We start from the raw sequence: 19171 nt of genomic DNA, 5'->3' as shown, positions 1-19171 counted from the left end.
AGCTCTAGAATGTAATGGATCTGTGCTCCAAATAGTCAGGCCTCACAAAGCCATTTTGTGCTCATAGCACAACATTACATACAACAAGGAGAGTATAATGTTTATGGAACATGTGTATGGAAATCTCCATCTGGGCTTTTACAGCTCCTTAGCCTAATATTGAAGTTTTTCTTCAAATTTATAAAGGGAAAATTTGGTTTGAACAGCAAAATGTGTAACTTAACACCTTTGCTAAAATTAAAAACAGTTCTAGGATATTGAACATGATCTGGTGACGCAACCTCTGAAGAAGATGTGTAGAGCTGTCTCTAGTGCTTAATTAACAAAAACTTGCTGCCAGATGTTGTAAATTCACTGCATTTGAGTAGCAATCACCAGAGTCAATGATACTTCAGACCTTATATTATCAATGTGCTGCATTCCTGAACTGGAAGGTTTTGTTTGTGTTATTTACAAAGCAGCTTTGTTACTTAAAAGTTGAACAAAGCATCACTAGTGGTAGTGGGAGAATAAGGTAATTAAGTGACCACTCAGTCTCTTGCATTTTTATCCCCTTCCTTGAGCATGGGAGTTCTACTGTGGCTCAGTCAACCTATCTGTCAAGGGAACATGAAGAAATTCAGCTAAACTGTTCTTCCAAGAAGGCAGTGGAATAACCAAAGAGTTATTAGAGGCTAGGGAGGGGTGCCAGCATGGCAATGATATCTGGTCTCTTTTTTGACAGTGATTCTAAAGCTACTCCTGAGTTCTTGGGGAAACCTGCAACCCCCAGTTACTGCTGGAGTGTGGGCTGGTTGGCGTGTATAACAACAGATCAATGTGCAACAGCAACTAAGTGCTTTCTGTGCTCAGAACTGCAGGGATTACTTGAATGGGCTCAATGCTGCAAACGGGATGGGAATGTAACTAGTTCCTGTTACAGCTGTCACCAACCACCTGAGAAGTTTCAGTGAAGCTGTGCTGTCAAGCTTTAGTCTTATGTTGCAGCTGAATGCTGAAATGCACCCTACCTTTTGTCATCTCTCTTTAGCTTTTTTGGTTTTCTTCATTTTGACAGTAGGATAAAAGCCCCTTTTATGACATTTTTGCATTTAGTACTGACTCCTGTATTTCAGGAGTTAGTAATATTTTTAAATTGTCTATTGAATCTTCATTTTTTAACCTTGACATGGTTTTGCTAGTCACAGATAGTGAAGAATTGCAAAGATGACATGTCTTCCACCTACCTCCAGGTATCACATGAAGGTATTAATATGGAGATAAATGAATACCACATGTGACCTAAGACATCCTGAGAACTTCAGCAGAGAGAGCCTCAAAAAATTCTCCTCTTAGCAGCAGAAACTGTTGAGTGACAGTTGCCAGTGGAAGTTCATGTCTCTGTCTCAGTATTTCACAGTTTGACCTGACCAATAGAAGGAAATTACTTGTGAACACAACAGCACAGTACTGACTGTGTTTAAAAAGTCATCTATTTGGCAAAACAGTGCATATTACCTTCCCACAATCTAAAAAAGGAGTGGTATGGAGCACATGTGCTGTGAACCCCTGTAATTGGTTGAAAAGAAAAATGCAGTGCTTGCTACCCAATTTAGCTTTTTAAAGAAATAGACCCAAAAAAACAATCCCAGAGAGAAGCTTGTTTAAAAATACTGCAGTGGGCTCTTTCTGTTTCTTGAAGGGCCTTTCAAGAGTTTCTGCCAACTGGAGTAATTCTCTCTGCATGCCCAGAAGTGATAATGACTTGCTTTTAATATACTGCTTCTTGTGCCAGAAGATACCAGAGCATTTTACAGACCATGGGCTAGACTGAACAGGTGCCCTGCTCTCTGAGAAATCTTCTGCAGTATTATGTGCATGTGCTTCTGCTGTGATCTAGCATCCTCTTCACCTCTGTTCTTGCATGGCCTGCTATGGCATGGCTTTCCCCAAGGCTAAGAGAGAGCTGGGCAGAGCAACCTGAAGGGGCACTCTTTCCTAGACTACTGCATGCACCTGGAAGTTATAAGGAACAGTACTAACAGTTCTGCCTGAGCCAGTATTTCTGATCATTACATCCAGCAGTGGGGCATGGCTATTGGGCATACCTCTGTGTAAATGAGAACATGAACTGCTCCAGTATTGCAATATTTTGCTTGGATGCAAAATCTGTCAGAGAATAGCCATGTGCCGCAGTAATGTAGGGCAAGGAAAAGGATAATACTAAACACTGTTTAAGGTGCAGGGGAAGGTCAGTAAAGCTAGGTGATTTCCCTTTTCACAAGTGCATTTAAGGTATTTGTTGCCAAGGTTGAAACCCATGTGCTATAATTGTGTTCTCACTTTTCTACAGAGGCTGAGTAGTAATCTTAAGGATAAAAAGAGAGCCCCATGAAATCTGAAAGAAATATGTAAAGCACAAAAGGAGCCACAGTTCCTCATAGCACCTCTTGCCAGCAAATCATTTTCACATATTGGTTGTCCACACAGTCATATGGAGAACTGAAAAGAAACAGCTGCTACTTGCCCATACGCTCTGCTTCCCACCATAAATGGAAAGTACCCTGTAGTAGTAGGGGCCAGATTTAATTAACACTGTGCAGAACTGGACAAAGACTAGCTGCCTCTACTCTTTGCATCTTAAACACTTTGGTATGTCCAATGCTTTATAAAGAGCATGAAAACCAGCATACACAGTGAACAAAAAGCACTTGAAAGCTTCAACATACTTAGGGTAAAACATTGACATAATGCTGGTAATGGACTTGGACAACTAGGAGGCATGTGCTGAATGTTTGGGCAAGATAAAGTGGACTTTCAATTGTTCTGTAATTTGAAATCAAAGCAAAGCAGTGGTTAAATGGGAGAAGGACTCATTTGAAAGAACGTATTTGTACCTGTAGTAACTCAGTGCTGGGTGATGAGCAATACTGCCAGTGCTCACAGTTGGAGAGCTGAGTGAACATAAGCATCCCCTTACTGGGATTCCTACTTGGTAAACTGGAAGGACAATAGTGTTTGTTTATTTTCCCCATAGTCCAGATTCAGTGGCACTAGATGCAGAGCTGCCTTTGTTAGAGACATGATAGAGTATGGGCAGATGCCTGGAAAAGCCAGGACTGCTATTGCTTTACACTGAGCAGAGTTCCTATGCTGCTTCTCTCTGCATTTCCAGGCAGTTTTCATTAGCTTTCTGTCTATTTGTCTGTTTGCCAGCTGACCTTTTGTAGACCTTATGCCTCTAAAGAGCAGACTTTCAAATCCTCTTGTGGTTTGTTCTAATATTTGTTTGCCTGTCAGTCACACAATCCAGTCCATAACCTTGTTAGTGCACAGAAAAAACGTTCTATCAAAAGTTTAGGTTTCCTGGGGCCCAGTGTTGTTTTCAGGTACCTTCAAAGAGCAGCATTTCTACCTAGGCCACCAGGCCTTGCCCATACTTCTAGAGGGTACAGGAGGACCTAAGCAAACAGCTCTGGTCTCAGGCTGGCTACTTGGCTTCATTGCTGCAGCACCAGGAGAGGAGCCTGTGCTTTTCTTCTCGCTGCCTCCAGCAGTTTGGAATTACCCTAGCTGAGTATTAGTGGAAGAAGCAGGTGCATCTGTGGTGGTTTTACTTGGATGGGTGGCCGAGCTCCACCACAACTGCTCTCTCACTCCCCCTCCTCAAAGAGGAACAGGGAGAAAATATGATGAAAGGGGCTCAAGGGTTGAGATAAGGACGAGGAGATCGCACAGTAATTATCATGATGGGCAAAAGACTCAGCATAGGGAGATAGATTTATTGCCTATTACTAACAAGCTAGAGAAGTGAGAAACAAACGAAATAAATCAAAAGCACCTTCCCCCTCACATCCACCCTCTTCTTCCTCCTCCCCCCTCAGCAGCACGGGGGAATGGGGGTTATGGTCAGTCTATAGCAATTCTCCGCCGCTCCTTCTCAGTCACTCTCGTCCCCTGTGCTGTGGGGTCCCTCCCATGGGATGCAGTCCATGCTGAACTGATCTGGCGTGGGCTCATGCTCAGGCAGCAGCTCTTTAAGAACTGCTCCAGATATGGGTCCATACCACGGGGTCCATCCCTAGAGAGCAAACTGCTCCAACCTGGGTCCCCCCGTGGGCAGCAGCTCCTGCCAGGTCATCTGTTCCTGCGTGGGCTCCTCTCCACGGGCTGCAGGTCTGGCCCGGAATCTGCTCTGGCAGGGGTCCTCCACAGGCCACAGTCTCCATCAGTGCAGGTCCACCTGCTCCACCGTGGTCTCCTCCATGGGCTGCAGCATGGAACCCTGCTCCACCGTGGTACTCCATCGGCTGCAGGGGGACATCCTGCTTCACCATGGGCCTCACCACAGGCTGCAGGGGACTTCCGCTCCGGCGCCTGGAGCACCTCTCCCCCTCTTCTTTGCTGACCTTGGCACCTGCAAGGCTGTTCCTCACTCCTCTCACTCTCCCAACTGCTGTGTGGCGCAGAGTTTTTTTTTCCCCTGTCTTAAATATGCTCTCACAGAGGCGCAAAACAACATCACTTATTGGCTCAGCTCTGGTCAGCAGTGGGGCCCTTACCAAACATGGGGCAGCTTCTAGATCCCTCTCACAGAAGCCACCCCTATGGCCCCCTGCTACCAAAATCTTGCCACGTAAACCACTACAGCATCCCATGAAAATGGGAGGAATTTCATGAAATAATGAGATGCATAGTTCCCCCTTCTGTCCCCTTTGTCTTTTACAGATACTTGCTTCATTCCCATATTTTTTACTAAGCTTGCAAAGCTGGATTCCAGAACTTTCTAAAGGTAGATTCCACTGTCTCATAGTTGTCTTTGGTTTTGGAGGCCATGCAGACAAATCGTTGCTTTTGTATGTTATTTTGGAAGAAAAATAAATATTCCTTTTTTGATTCTAGTGTTGCCAGATTAAGGAGAAATTGTGTTTATTAAACACATAAAGGGGATAATCTCAAAAATTTTAATAGATATCAGGAGCAAAGACCCAGACTCTGCTCTCTTCTTTGTGGCCGCTTTCCAGGATGCTTTTGGGAAAGTTACCTCTCCTCTGTATCAGGAGCACTACAACAGGAAGAGCCATGGTCTTCTGCCTTACTAGAGTGTGTTTAGTCTAACTACAAAACTAGTAATTAAAAAAAAAAACAACTAGATTCTCAGATATCACTAAGTAGATCAGAACTGAGACTCAGATAGGAAAGAAATCTTTTACAGGTTTATGTAAAAGTGTGCAGGATTGTAACAAGCCATGGTGCAACTCATACAATAACTAAAGCTCAGCCAAATCCTAAGATGATGTCTTCATTTCGAAGTAAAATTATGAAATGTTCTTTCAGGAAAAGGCGTATCAATTTTCAGCTCAGTAAGTTTTTATGATCAAGTAATAAATTCCTAGTTGTTTGTGAAGAGATCTACCGAGAAAAATGCGAATAGATACTTAACTGTAAGGGCTTTACCCTTAGTACCCCCTGTGTTAGCTGGCTGTTAGAGAGAACAGTATTAGCAAAGATAGATACAGAGCAATACATAATAAACTTGAATAATATGAATAATTAAAAACCTGGATTTTCTTAATATTACCAGATGGTGCTCTGTGGAGGGGAAGAATTTCAGTGAAATTGATTTACTCTTTTGTTTATCTGCTTACCATCAGAATGAAAATTCATGTAATCTGTTTTGCTGTGTAAATTCTGTAAAACTCCTGCGTGTAATCTCAGCTTGAATATCGTAGAGACAGGGACAGTACTTACTTGCCTCATACTCTTCTACAACTTGCTTGTGTTGTTGGCAAATCATAAACCAGCTCAACCTTAGGGAGATACAGGGGTATGTTCCAAAGCCCACTGACAGAGCAAAGTCACTGGAGAATAGTGTTGTATTTTTTTTGAAGTCTAAGCTGTCAGACCCTAATAGTACCCTATGATTGTGTGTTTGCTGCTCCATGTCACGTTCCCTTCTGCATGAGAAAAAGGGCTCAAAATGTATAATGGTATGTCAGTATTTGAGCTTATCACCTGCTGAACCAGAACCCTTGTGGAATAAATAGCTTTTTTTTTTTTTTTTAACCTCCTGGACAAAAAGCTCTGCTACAATGCTACAGATGACTCTTTCTTCCTCAGTCCCCAAAACAAAGTTAATCGTCAAACTATGTATATAGTTGTTGTTGAATTTGTTAGTCATTTAAGAAAAGATTGGTGCTTAGTAAATGCCTCAAGGAGAAAATTGACATTTTTATGGGGCTTAGAAGGATTTTGAAAGGACTAATTTGAATTACATCTTTAACAGTAAACTCTGTGCCGTTCATCTGTGGCTACCCTTGTGAGTGCATGAGCATGTTTGCCTCGTTGTCAGCTTGGTCTTTTATTTCCCTGTCTCTTCAGGACCAATGGGTTTAGCATAATGTCTAGAAGAGGCAACAGCAAAGAAGATTCTGATCATCGTGAACCCTTCTAATTGTTATCAGTAAGGCTATAAATCTGGCAATCTGAAGTATCTTTTCTGAAGGGGAACTAATAACTGATCAGTTTAGTGGAATCTTGAGGCATTGCAGCAGCCTGAAAACTTACAAGCAAATGTATTTTCCTTTTCATTGTACATGCACTAAATTTCACACTTTAAACTAGAGAAGGATTAATTTGTTTCCACTAACATCAGAACAAAATTAGAATTTGATCTGAGCATGAAACTGAAACGAAGCAGCTGTCAACATAACTTACCCCTATCATTGTTGTGCTGACACCTTACTGCATTTTGGTGTTTACAGCTCTTTTGCTGTTGTATGCTACTGTGACTTCTAACAGCCTATGTAAGCCCAGGCACAATCACTGTCCCTTTGACCAAGAGTAGGGCACTTCGGCTCTTGCCTTCAGAATCTCATAAGTAAAATGAATTCTAGTCAGCTGCTGTCTTTCCAGGCTCATTTCATATCTTTACAGCACAAGCACCATCTCTGTCCCGGCCACATTTGCACGTCATCTATGCTAAGTCTCTACCTAGCTATGTTCCTTCAACAAACGTCTCTCCTTCCTGAAGCCCACCTCAATATCACCTGGATACTAAAATCAAACAGAGCTTAATCCTGTGCTCCAAACTACAGATACTCACCCGTGGTAAGCAATGACACCACAAGGTGAGGATGCTGCCTGTGGATAGAGAGGAATCAAATTGATTCCTCCTCAGTTTGTTAATAATTGGCCCTTAAATTAGATGAGAAGAAATGTAGCACTTCCTAGACCTGGTTGACTTTTGACATTTCTAAGGAAACATTAACTTCCCCTGTTATTCTGTGATACATGGTAGTTTGATTTCCAAGCTGTGAAATGTGGCTGGTTTCTTCCAGACGAGAATTGGTATGTTCCATTCCTTATGTGGAGAGAGATAAGAGTCCATTTCCTCAGCTAGATTAAGTTAGTGCTTAGAAGACAAGATACCTTGTCTTCGGAGATGGACATCCCCATGAAGATCTGTATGTTAAAGAAACTTAAGTTTATTATGTTAACTAGTCTGATACTGACAAAGGCACTGAGCACAGTTTCTTTTTTCTGTAGTTTTTCAATGTCAGTTTGTAGCTACAAGGAAAATGCTGATTTTGTTGCTGTCTGTCAAAATCACCACAATCCTGGCCTCTACTACTGCAACATCCAAATGCTTTCCTGAAGTGTACATCAGAGACAACACTAGAACATCAGGATTGGAAAATATGAGAAATATTGAAGTGCTATGACATTATTTTCATTCTAGTACTAAGAGTGTTTTTACTTGGCATCAAAATAAAATGTTAGTGGTCAAGCAGTTTAGTCAGGATCTCTTGATGGAGTAGGGGGAGGACAGTCATAGAATCACCTGGGCAAAAATACAATTCTGATGAGCTCTGCTATTGTGAGCTTGCTGCTTGAATATCTTTTTTCAGCTGAAAGTTCATATAACCTGCAGTGTACACTAGGGAGGCCCTTTTGTAACAGAAATAGCAAAAATAAAAATGTACAGACTTTTTGAAGGTATGGGGAAGTACTGAATACTGTTAAAAAATAAAATAAAATATGGAGAGTAGAAACAGGTGAGAACTTGCAAAAGTCACTTCAGTCACCTGCTGTGAAAGCCAAGGCAGTTTAATATAACATGTAGTTACAAAAAGTAACAGAAAAGAGATTAATTTAAAAAGCTATCACTATTCAGATTAAAAAGCTTGACTCTTACCACCTGACTCTTTGGAGTCCAAGCTTAATGCTTATGCCTGGTGAATATTGAGGTCCAACTGGAATAAACATGTTTCTTCATTGTAGGAGTATGTTTCATAACTGATTTGCTCTACTGTGGGGGAAAAAAAAAAAAAAAAAGCTATTTTATTTCCCCTGATAAGTATGTCACACCAAATTGATCTGGCAGGGCAAAATTACGTTTTTACTTATTATATGTATGGAACAAAAGTGTGCTATGCTGCAATTTTTTTCCTTGTTGTGTCATTTGCCAACAGCCAGGCTGTTTCTGTCACTCTGGCTTTTGGGAGCCAGCTGAAGATACTGGCCTCTGCACTGTGTGGCTGATTGTTAAAAGCTGAGGGCAGGACTCTGTGGAACTTTGGCTGTAAACCTCCAGTATGAGCTCGGTTAACTTATGGGAAGATTTTCAAGAAGACTGTGTGGCACTTGAAGATGATCTAGCTAGTAAATTTCTGGCTGAGTCAGCTGTGTATCTGCCATGTGTTGCTGATACTGCCTGCTCCTTAATCTTTCCCTGTTTTAGTCAACAACATGAGTCCTTCTCTCCTCTGTAAGTTTTCATCTTTGCTGCATACTGAATTCCATAGGATTTTTCCTTTCTTGCTAAGGGTGTTTTAAACAAAAGTTTTAGTTCTAAGTTATCTATAACATCTTCTGATGGAAGTTATTTCACATGAGTGGAAAAAAATGAGACAACTTTGCATGTGAATTATTAATCTGAACAGCTCCTGTGTGAATCCACCATGCTAAATGGGAGTGTGTGTGCTCGGGATGTGCGCAGCTTATTGCTATTTTACTGTTAATATGCCAGGTCTGAAAAGACAAGGACCTGCGTGTTCTTGTTGTCAGGTACAATTATTTAAGGCTTGAGGAGACACAGGTGGCTGTTGTAGCCTGCCGCCCCACAACTTGTTTTTGCATGTTCTTGTACCATTTCCCCCGCTGAGAAGAGGTGAGGTGTGTGCAGAGAAGTGACTCCAGGGGAGCTGAGTTTTAGGGCACTGCTTCACCTCTCTAGGCAGCACTACTGGAAAAATGCCTTTTCTCTGACTCCCCCTTCTGACCCATCCCTTACCTATCCCTTTGTGTTTGCCATAGCAGGAAATCTTGACACACCTATCCATCTTTCAAAATACAATAAAGTGATTTGAGGCTGTTTCAGGTGTAGTGTAAGGGAATTGCAGATCCCTGGATCCCAGGAGCAAAGATCACAGAATCATCTAGGTTGGAAGAGACCTCCAAGATCACCTAGTCCAACCTCTGACCTAACACTAACAAGTCCTCCAGTAAACCATCCAAACATTAAACCATATCGCTAAGACCTCCAGGGATGGTGACTCAACCGCTTCCCTGGGCAGCTCATCCCAATGCCTCACAACCCTTTTTGTAAACAAGTTCTTCCTAATATCCAACCTAAACCTCCCCTAGCGTAACTTTAGCCCATTCCCCCTCATCCTGTCACCAGGCATGTGGGAGAACAGACCAACCCCTACCTCACTGCAGCCTCCTTTAAGGTACCTGTAGAGTGCGATAAGGTCACCCCTGAGCCTCCTCTTCTCCAGGCTGAACAATCCCAGCTCCCTCAGCCGCTCCTCGTAAGACTTGGTCTCCAGACCCCTCACCAGCTTTGTTGCCCCTCTCTGGACTTGCTCGAGGGGCCCTTCTCTGGTCTCTTGTAGTGAGGGGCCTGAAACTGAATGCAGTACTTGAGGTGTGGCCTCACCAGCGCCGAGTACAGGGCAGGAGATAATCACTTCCCTAGCCCACACTGTTTCTTATGCAAGCCAAGATGCTATTGGCCTTCTTGGCCGCCTGAGCACACTGCTGGCTTATATTCAGCTGACTATCAACCAATACTATCAGGCCCTTTTCTGCCAGGCAGCTTTCCAGCTACTCATCTCCCAGCCTGTAGCGCTGCTTGGGGTTGTTGTGCCCTAGGTGCAGGACCCAGCACTTGGCCTTGTTGAACCTCATACAGTTGGCCTCAGCCCATTGGTCCAGGCTATCCAGATCCTCCTGCAGAGCCTTCCTACCTTCGAGCAGATCGACACGCACAACTAACTCGGTGTCATCTGCAAACTTACTGAGGGTGCACTCAATCCCCTCATCCAGATCACTGATAAAGATACTAAAGAGAACTGGCCCTAGTACTGAACCCTGAGGACTCCACTAGTGACTGGCCTCCAACTGGATGTAACTCTGTTCACCATGACTCTTTGGGCCCGGCTACCCAGCCAGTTTCTAACCGAACAAAGTGTACGCCAGTCCAAGCCAAGAGCAGCAAGTTTCTCGAGGAGAATGCTATGGGGAACGGTGTCAAAAGCCTTACTGAAGTCAAGGTAGACCATATCTACAGCCTTTCCCTCATCCACCAGGCACGTCACTTTGTCATAGAAGGAGATTAGGTTCATCAAGCAGGACCTGCCTTTCATAAACCCATGCCGACCGGGCCTGATCCCCTGGTTGTCCTGCAAGTGCCACGTGATGACACTCAAGGTAATCTGCTCCATGAGTTTCCCTGGCACTAAGGTCAAACTAACAGGCTTATAGTTTTCTGGGTCTACCTTCCGGCCCTTCTAGTAGATGGGCATAACATTTGCTAGCCGCCAGTCAACTGGGACCTCCCCTGATAGCCAGGACTGCTGAGAAGAAACCTGTGAGCAACTGAGGGTTGGGGTTATAGCCTGAGCAAAGAGAAAGTTTAATCCTCATCCACAGCTCTTCAAAAACCTAGAGCCTGCTTAAAAACCCATAGACTGCTTCATTTTCTCTCAGTCTTCCCATTCTTTCACCTACCTGAATGTGGTCAGCTCATACCTCAACCCTCATCCCATTGATCCTCAGAAGCCCTCTGTGTTCACAAGTGCACACTGTGCCATCTTGAAGTTCAGATTCAGTGCTGCAGGGTCTGTGGTATAGCAACGTTGTGTATGATTTAGGGTGCTGAGAAATCTTGAGCCAGCTCTACCTGCCATGCTCATGTCAGAATTCAGTATGTTATATTCTGGAGATACAGTGCAGTCTGTCTCAGAAAGCAAGCCAAATGTCCTGTGGCTGTTTTTAGGTCCTGATATCCTGGTGTCTTCCACTGGGTACAAAAGCTTGTTGAGAACTCCACTCTTCCCTCGAGTGCATGCCTAGATTTACCTGTAGTGTTTGACTGGCTTTTTGCAATTTCTCCATAGCTGCTTGAGTTTACTCACACAAACAGCACCATTAACATTGGTGGTGTTTATTAAATGTGAATATGACTAAGAATAATCCTGTGAGGGGAAGCTGGAGTGGCATACCAGAGCATTGTCCACTGGAGAACATTCTGCAGTTTTGTTATTTCACTGGATAATGTTGCTGGCTTGGTGATATGAACGTTTTACCAGACCCCCTATCTGCCCTCAGTAGATCCACCTGATCAGGTTGCCCTTTGATAAAAACTTTGATCAGTTTGCTGTCAGGGATTGCACACCAGAGAGTTGTGAAAGGAAAAGCTTGTGAGATCTTCAGAAAGGTCCTGTGAAAGGGGAACCGATCCTTCCCCTCTGAAGCATATTAGAGTGACGTCCACATTTCTGCATGTGGGCAGACCAGTGAAATGTTTGTTTAAATTAACACACACTGATTATAACTAATTTTATAGTGAGTTTGCCTAGCTGTTTTGTAGTCTTCCATTTCTTTAAAATCTTACTAATTTCAAAACTGCCATAACTAATATCTGAAAGCCTTTCTTTAGTTATAGCTTTTGATTTTGGTGGAGATCTAGCACGGATTAAATTGCGGTTTTCTTTTTTTTTCCTTTTTCAGCATCATAGACAAAGAAGTGTCATTAATGGCAGAAATTGATAAAGTTAAAGAAGAAGCCAGTAAGTACAAAGCGTGTCAGGGAACTTCTGGTATAGTGATGGAAAAAATTGTTTTGTTTGGCAGGAAATTTACACAATACATCAATTCAGTTAGCGGTGTTCCCGTATCTTTCATTGTACACATATTCTTAGGTGTTCTGGTATCGTTTCTCTGTAGTTTCTCTCTGTAAGGATTATGCATCAAAGTTTCAGTATTATGACATTAAGGTAAACCAAAAGTTTGCATTAAGTTAGATTAAAGTTATTTATTATTTATTCATTCTGTTTGCTTACCAGAGCTTTTGATCACATTTTCACCTCATTTTTATGGTTTGTTGAGTACTTCATTTTGATTTCTTATTTGATGTGTTTGCTTGCTTATTTATATATATATGAGTTAAAAGGCTGGAAGTTACTGAGGAACAGGTTGTTCTGGCTTTGCATAGCTGTCATGAATTAGACCAAGAAAAATCAAGTAACAGATGTTTACTGGAATCTGTTTTCTTAATAATCTTTGGGAGTTTGTCTCACTTCAGTCTTTCGTGTTGTCTCTGTTTCTTGCGTAGGGTGTGTGTGTATATTGTGGGTTGGGGGAGAGCAATTTGACACATGCATCAGGATACCACAATATCTGTCATATACCCCATCAGAGATATGGTATTCGTGGACCAGTAGTCAATGGAATGTGTTTCAATAGAGATAAGCAAAGAACTACAGAATAACCCAAGTATTGTTAGAATGATTCTTTGCCTGATAGACGAAATACCACTGCCATGCATGCATATAATATTTCATTGATTTGTGAGATTAAGACCTTTCCAAAGGGAGAGGGGTGTCCAGATGCATGCAACATTCATGAATGTTTCATCATTTGCATTTAGAACTCTCCTTTAGTTCACAAACATATATTAGAGATTTAAAAAAATAAAAAAAAAAATCAAAATCCTCTGTTGCTAGTTAAGTCTCCTGCAGTTGTGTATGCATAGAGACTAAAAAGTATGAGTTGTTGCAGCAACAATTGGTGTGAGTTTGTTTTGAATTTTGTATGCTAACTTCTCTAATGCCAACATGCTGTAAATGTGGATTTGGAGTTCTGTGCTGTTCTGTGGAGGAACTGCTGATGGAAATGTGTCAGTAGCTTTTTACCTGCAAAGGCTAACATAATTGGCTACAGGACATTCTCAGTCCCAGGAAAACCAATGGAAAAACACCCATTGACGTCAGCGAACAGGAATCCAAACCCTAACTGCATAAACAAAAATACATTTTGAAAATTAACAGTCCAGGGGTGATGGTATCATAGGGCCATTTCATTAATCTTGGCTGGGGACAATAGTCATTTTTTTGAAAGTAAAACTTATTTACAGGCATGCTAAGTGCTGTATTCATGCATGGCAGGTTCAACTTCCCTACTGTTGTACTAACTTCACGTATGACATTAGGTGTTCTCCTTAACCTGTCTTTTAGCTGTGTTACTTCTGCTGTCTCTCAACGCTGTTGTAGGCCTGTAGGCCTTCAGAACTTGAGGTAGAAAGTTGTTGTAGGACTATAACGTGCTAACCAAGATTTACATTATTATTTATTTTCACATCTCTTTGCTGCACTGGAGGACTATTTTAATGTGGGTAATCTTCCTCTTACTGTCAATACTGAGAAAAACGTACAAAATGATCATTTCAGTTTTCATGAAAACGGATACTTGGCTGTCATCTCATGCTGAGATAAGTGCCGGTAGGAAATGAGATCATATGGTTTGGGCAGTAATTTCAGCAAAGGTGGTGCTGACCTTGGGGAGAAATGATGTTAGCATCACTTAGAATAAGCAATAAAACTATTGGAGAAAGAAAAACAGCTAGTGAATTCTTCGTTTAATCTGATAAAAGTTTCTCAGACTTGTAGACCATGTTCCACAAAAAGGAATTGAAAAGGCTAGTTAGAGAAACAGATAAATGCCTGTCATTACGATAAGTAGGTAATATAGGCACAGGTTAACCAACAGGTCTGAAGAACCTCTAGCCACCCCTTGCCTTTCTGTAAACCCTGCCCTGTGTAACACACACTCTTCTATTGCAGTATGGTTGCTCCCATACAGCTGTACAGACACCACTCTCCCCTGCACCTGCTGGACCATGCTGTACTTTCAAAAGAAGCTCCCATGCAATTAAATATAGCGGGTTGAGAAATAAACTCTGAAATACCATTAATTCTCTCTTTTTTTTAAAAAAAAAAAAAAAAAAAAAAGGCATTACAAAGTATGAGCTGGTTAAGAGACTTGTCAGGACCACTCTGGAACTCTGTGGCAAAGGAAGGAAGTCAAAGAAGCCCGTCTCAACATCAGTAATGAAATCAGTGGCCTTATGAAGCTTTACAGCAGCAGCCACCCCCTTACCATGATTGTTCGCATAAGCTCTAGACAAAAGACTATGATTGCTTATTGTTTTACATTTAGACACTTTCTTCTCTGCCATAAGTGATGATCCCACCATCCAGTCGTTTGTTCCTTTTACATTAAGTCACCATCTAGGTAGCAGTATTTGCATATAGTTAATTTTCTACCAAAACTGTAATATATCACATCATCCTGAATGTAAATGGACTGTGATTTTGTGACTCACAGTTAATCTTTTCTTTTTAAATGTAGTTATTCACCACTTCCTTATAAAAAAACATATGAGACGGGCAGTATTGAATAATTATTTTTTTCATTAAGACTGGTGGCCTTTGTAATAGTGCTTTGACCTAGAAATGGCAACTGTGTATATTCTGTACTTGAAAGTAGAATTGCAGTGCCTGTGATTTAAACATAAACCATATATGAACAGATTTTTTTCAGGGGAGCTAAAAAGCCCCTGTATTCATAAAATACAGCATGTCTTCAGAAACAGGCTGCTGTCTCAGCAAATGTACTGCTTCTTTCCATGTCTAAATGAAAGGCTTCCTGAGTTTGTACTTAATAAGGCACTGGAAAATTCAAAACAACATGTTTCTGCCCCTGTTTATCTAAACATTACCTTTTACTTTGTAATAGCTATCCTATTTTGAGATAATTTCAACATCGGGCAGTTCATTTAAATAAACTGCACAAGCAACATCATACTCTGTTTAGTTCAAGTGTGGTGTGTGTGTTTGCCTCTTGATGTACTGTTAATGCCAAAAAAGAAATTAATTACGGACCAATTTAGCATCCTAGCAATAATTATTGACTATTGATATTTGGCAGTGGAAATTCTGACTGCTCGGCAGAAGAAAGCTGAAGAGCTGAAGAGACTGACGGACCTAGCCAGTCAAATGGCTGAAGCACAACTGTCTGAACTCAGGGCTGAAATTAAGGTCAGGCATTTGCTTCTGTTTGGTTATGTTAGCTGTTTGTGCAAATGTAAAGAAAGCACTGTATTGTTAAAATGCCCAGTCTGCTCATTCCTACCTACTATGGACCAAAGGGTAACTAGCTTTCTGGGGGGAAAACTTACATTCTTAAAGCATTATAGGACATCTGAGCAGTCTGCATATGCTGTCAGAGAAGCGTAAGCTATCCCCTTCAGAAGTAGAGCTGTTTGTGTCGCGTTTATCAGACCCAGTTAACAAGTAAACCCGATAGCTTCAGGTTCAGTGATCAAGTGAAATGACCCACTTCCCACATGCAGGACTACTCCACCCATCTGTAAGAATTGTCATTTGGTAAGGATGTGAAAATACTTGGTTCTGCATAAAGATCCTGCCTACAGGACAATGTCAAGATATTGCTGAGCCTTAAAGTGATCTTAAGATGAGTATTGATTGGTTTCTGTACCCATGTGATCTTTTGATCAGAATGCAAATTACTGTTAACTTGCCTGTATTTTTGCAGCACTTTGTGAGTGAACGGAAATATGATGAAGAGCTGGGTAGGTCTGCACGATTTTCCTGTGACACAGAACAACTGAAGACCCAGATTCAGCTCTGTGGAGAGAGTAAGTGCTGGTGATATATCGCAACCGAGTTTTCAGAATGTCATGTCCCACATACCTATCCAGGAAATGCTGGGCAGAAATAATGGCATGTGTAATGCCAGCACATGTGTGTGTAGTAAGTCTGATGGAATGGTATGCAGCAGTCTTACTGAATATACGCAGAGCACTTTTACAGTATGCAATATGCTAAGCTCACTGTACATGTGTTGAGCAAACCATCTACACAGTTGCCCTCTTTGTCAGAGATTTCCCAATATTACTGAGGTCAGTTGGAGTTTTCCATCAAAAAAGCAATTCAACTGTAGGGAACTTTCAAATTTGGTAGTTACTTATGATTAATTAATAAATTGGAGGGTTCTCTGTGTGACCACAGTATTATGAGACCAATTTACATATCTCCTGCTAAGAAGCAAGTTCCCAACTTTATAGCAATATTTATTGTTTTTTTTTCAGGAGCCAAATATTACTTTTTGGAAACTATCTCCTGTTCTGCTTGGAAATTCATGTTCATTTTCTGCTCCAAATATCATGTTCCTGCTGTAAAGTGTGAGATAGCTTATTTTTCTTCTTTGCCATGCTTTTTTTTTTCCCTCCAGAAAAGTAAATGCTGTAGCGCTTAGACCCAACTGTCACTCAGCCCTATGATAGCCTACCAGCACCACCACTCAGGAAGAAAAACTATTAACACAATACTGAACTAGTGCATCTTGGTGAAAGGAAAACATTTTTAGGAAGAAAAGAAATGTTTTCAAGGAAAACATATCTTGGTCTGCTAATGCAGTCTTGTGATTGCACAGCTAAAAAAGTGACTCCTTTGAGGCATAATCAGTTTTATTCATTTGACCATAAGAATTGCTTTTGCAGAACACTTCGAAGATCCATCTAAGCCTGTATTCTGTCTCTCATTGTAGCCAACTCAGGATGTTTCAAAGGAAGGCATAAACTTCCCAGCAATGTTCAGTGACCTCATAGCACCCATCTCATACCCTGAAGGAACAAAAGTAATTGGACAGACATACATCCAGAATGCCTGATGGGTTCTACCCATTGCACGTCTTTTCAATCAAAAATAGATCTTTATGACAAGCAACTGGATTTTTATATGTGCTTCCATGTGAGGCAGTCTGGTTTAGGGAACAGAGAACAGTAGCATTCAATAACAGCTGACCTCACTGATCTTACAGAAAATTCATTTCATTGTGCAAATGGTTGCATTGTTTTTCTGAAGAGGATACCTATTGAGAGAAATATTTGATGTTAGTGTGAGTAGGAGCCTTTAAAAAAGGAAAGGAAAGGAACGGAATGGAACAGATGGTGCTCAGTTGCTAAAATTACTGTCCTAAAAGTAGAAAAATAGAAGTACCTATTAGATAAAAAATCAGGTGTCTCACAGAAAACGCTCTTTCTAGTTTGTGTCATCTGTGCTAGAGGGGAACAAGGAAATTCTGTAAACAGAAAAATCAAAACAGCATATTAAGGTTGAGAGCTTTACATCAATATCCTCAGAGTCCTTTTTGAAACTACCCAGGAGTCATTACACAGAAGCAGACATCTTGAATTGCTTGTGGTTATGTTAGTAAATGATTTGTTTGGTGCACTTCACATCTAGATATGGAAGTGGTTAAGAAATCCTTGTGTCTCAAAATACTAAGAAGTAGGGAGCAGAAATATGAGGTGAGCAATAGTGGTTTCTGATAGTGCTGACTGTACTGTGGTCTGTATACTGGGGATTAGTGCATTGCATTCAGTTCCAGTTTGATAGATAACCGTGGTAGAAGTGTCTACCATGGTAGACAAGCATTGTTAACCACTTCTTTAGGAAGAGCAACAGGCACTAGACTACTTTTTTCTTCTTAAAAAAATATTGAGGCATACTAAGGAAGCTTTCATGGCTATTACCTGTGTTACAGCTAGTATGTATGTAGCTTGCAAACTCCAGGCTCTTCAGCTTTCTATGATCAGTGAATGATCTGGAATCAAATTAGTGCATGGTGTCTACAGGCACAACTTCCTTTGACCTCAAACAGTAGAGTTACTGGCATACCACTCGCTTCCTTCCAATGTTTCTTCATTTAGGAGGAATAATGATCCAATTAGGAGCATTACTGATAGAACAGCAGTGTGAGGGGCAGTCCAGCAGCATGTGGGTTCAGCCTAACTGGTTAAAATTTGCAAGCAAACCCATAGCTGCCAGGAATTTTGAAGAGTTCTCTTGGATAGCCAAAGGCAGGGGTTGACAGTCAGTGGGGCTTTCATACTCATCGTTGACAAAAAACAAAAACAAAACAAAAAAAAAAAAAAGTTTGCTGAAGTACACTTAGTGATTTGTGTTAGAGCTGAAAATACTTGGTAGGATAGGCAATAGGTCCGTTTAACTGTTGGTTTCATAGGCTTTGAGACAACTCTGATCTTTGCACAATACATTTTAAAATAGTGCTTAAATAACAGACTGTCTCCTAAGCCCTCTGGTACTCTGGTATAGTCACAAGCTGGTCTGCTTTCTAACTAGCAAGGTAGCTCCCGAGGCTCTTTTTTTTATTTGTGGTCAACCTTCAGGCAGGTGCCCTGAGGAAAATGGTTCCTCACATTTACAGTACAAATGGACAAAACTGTACTCGAGTGCAAGCACCAGTCCACAAAGACCAGGGTGTCTTAGCCTTCTATCAGAATTGTTCTAGTTTTAGTGTGGTTCTACCATACTGGCTTTATTGTCTCCATAAACCCTTAATGAGGAGGCAGTTTCAAAGAAGTAAAACAGTATGATCTAATTCTTACCCTAGTTATCTCACTTACTTCATTATCTAAAGTAAGGCTAGAATGATGCTACAAAAAGTAACTGTAAGCAGGATGAGAATGCAGCCTTATTTTTAGGTGTTGATTATTTAACTGATAATATGGAATACTTTTTTTTTTTTTCCATAGTTTCTCACCCAAAGAACAACTATTCCTCAAGAACACCGTGTAGTTCAGTGCTGTCTTCAGTGACCTCACATGCAACAACTGGCAAGCAAAATACACACACGCGAAAGTCCTCTAGTAATGCCAAGAACTCTGATTACAAAACACCCAACACTAAAGTACAAAGTCATCATTCTTCCAATCCTACAGAATCTTCTTCCCAAGGAATACCAACAAATAAGCAGGTAAGAAACCAGTTGTGGACTAAGCTAAATGATGTCAAAAAAT

General features: G+C 41.2%; 1 protein-coding gene across 2 annotated transcripts in view; it reads left to right on the top strand.

The window, feature by feature from the left end:
- SPATS2L (spermatogenesis associated serine rich 2 like) overlaps positions 1 to 19171 on the top strand; it is a 74445-nt gene that overhangs the window by 53017 nt on the left and 2257 nt on the right. For both annotated transcript variants that reach the window (XM_035332398.1, XM_035332399.1), the window contains 4 exons: positions 11998 to 12056; positions 15256 to 15365; positions 15883 to 15985; positions 18908 to 19128. In XM_035332398.1, the coding sequence (XP_035188289.1) occupies positions 11998 to 12056; positions 15256 to 15365; positions 15883 to 15985; positions 18908 to 19128 (493 nt within the window). The remainder of the gene's footprint in view (positions 1 to 11997; positions 12057 to 15255; positions 15366 to 15882; positions 15986 to 18907; positions 19129 to 19171) is intronic.

Source organism: Oxyura jamaicensis, chromosome 7 (assembly GCF_011077185.1).
Source record: "Oxyura jamaicensis isolate SHBP4307 breed ruddy duck chromosome 7, BPBGC_Ojam_1.0, whole genome shotgun sequence".
Classification (NCBI taxonomy): domain Eukaryota; kingdom Metazoa; phylum Chordata; class Aves; order Anseriformes; family Anatidae; genus Oxyura; species Oxyura jamaicensis.
Note: the sequence above shows the minus strand (reverse complement) of the source record. Positions and strands in the feature narration are given on the sequence as shown.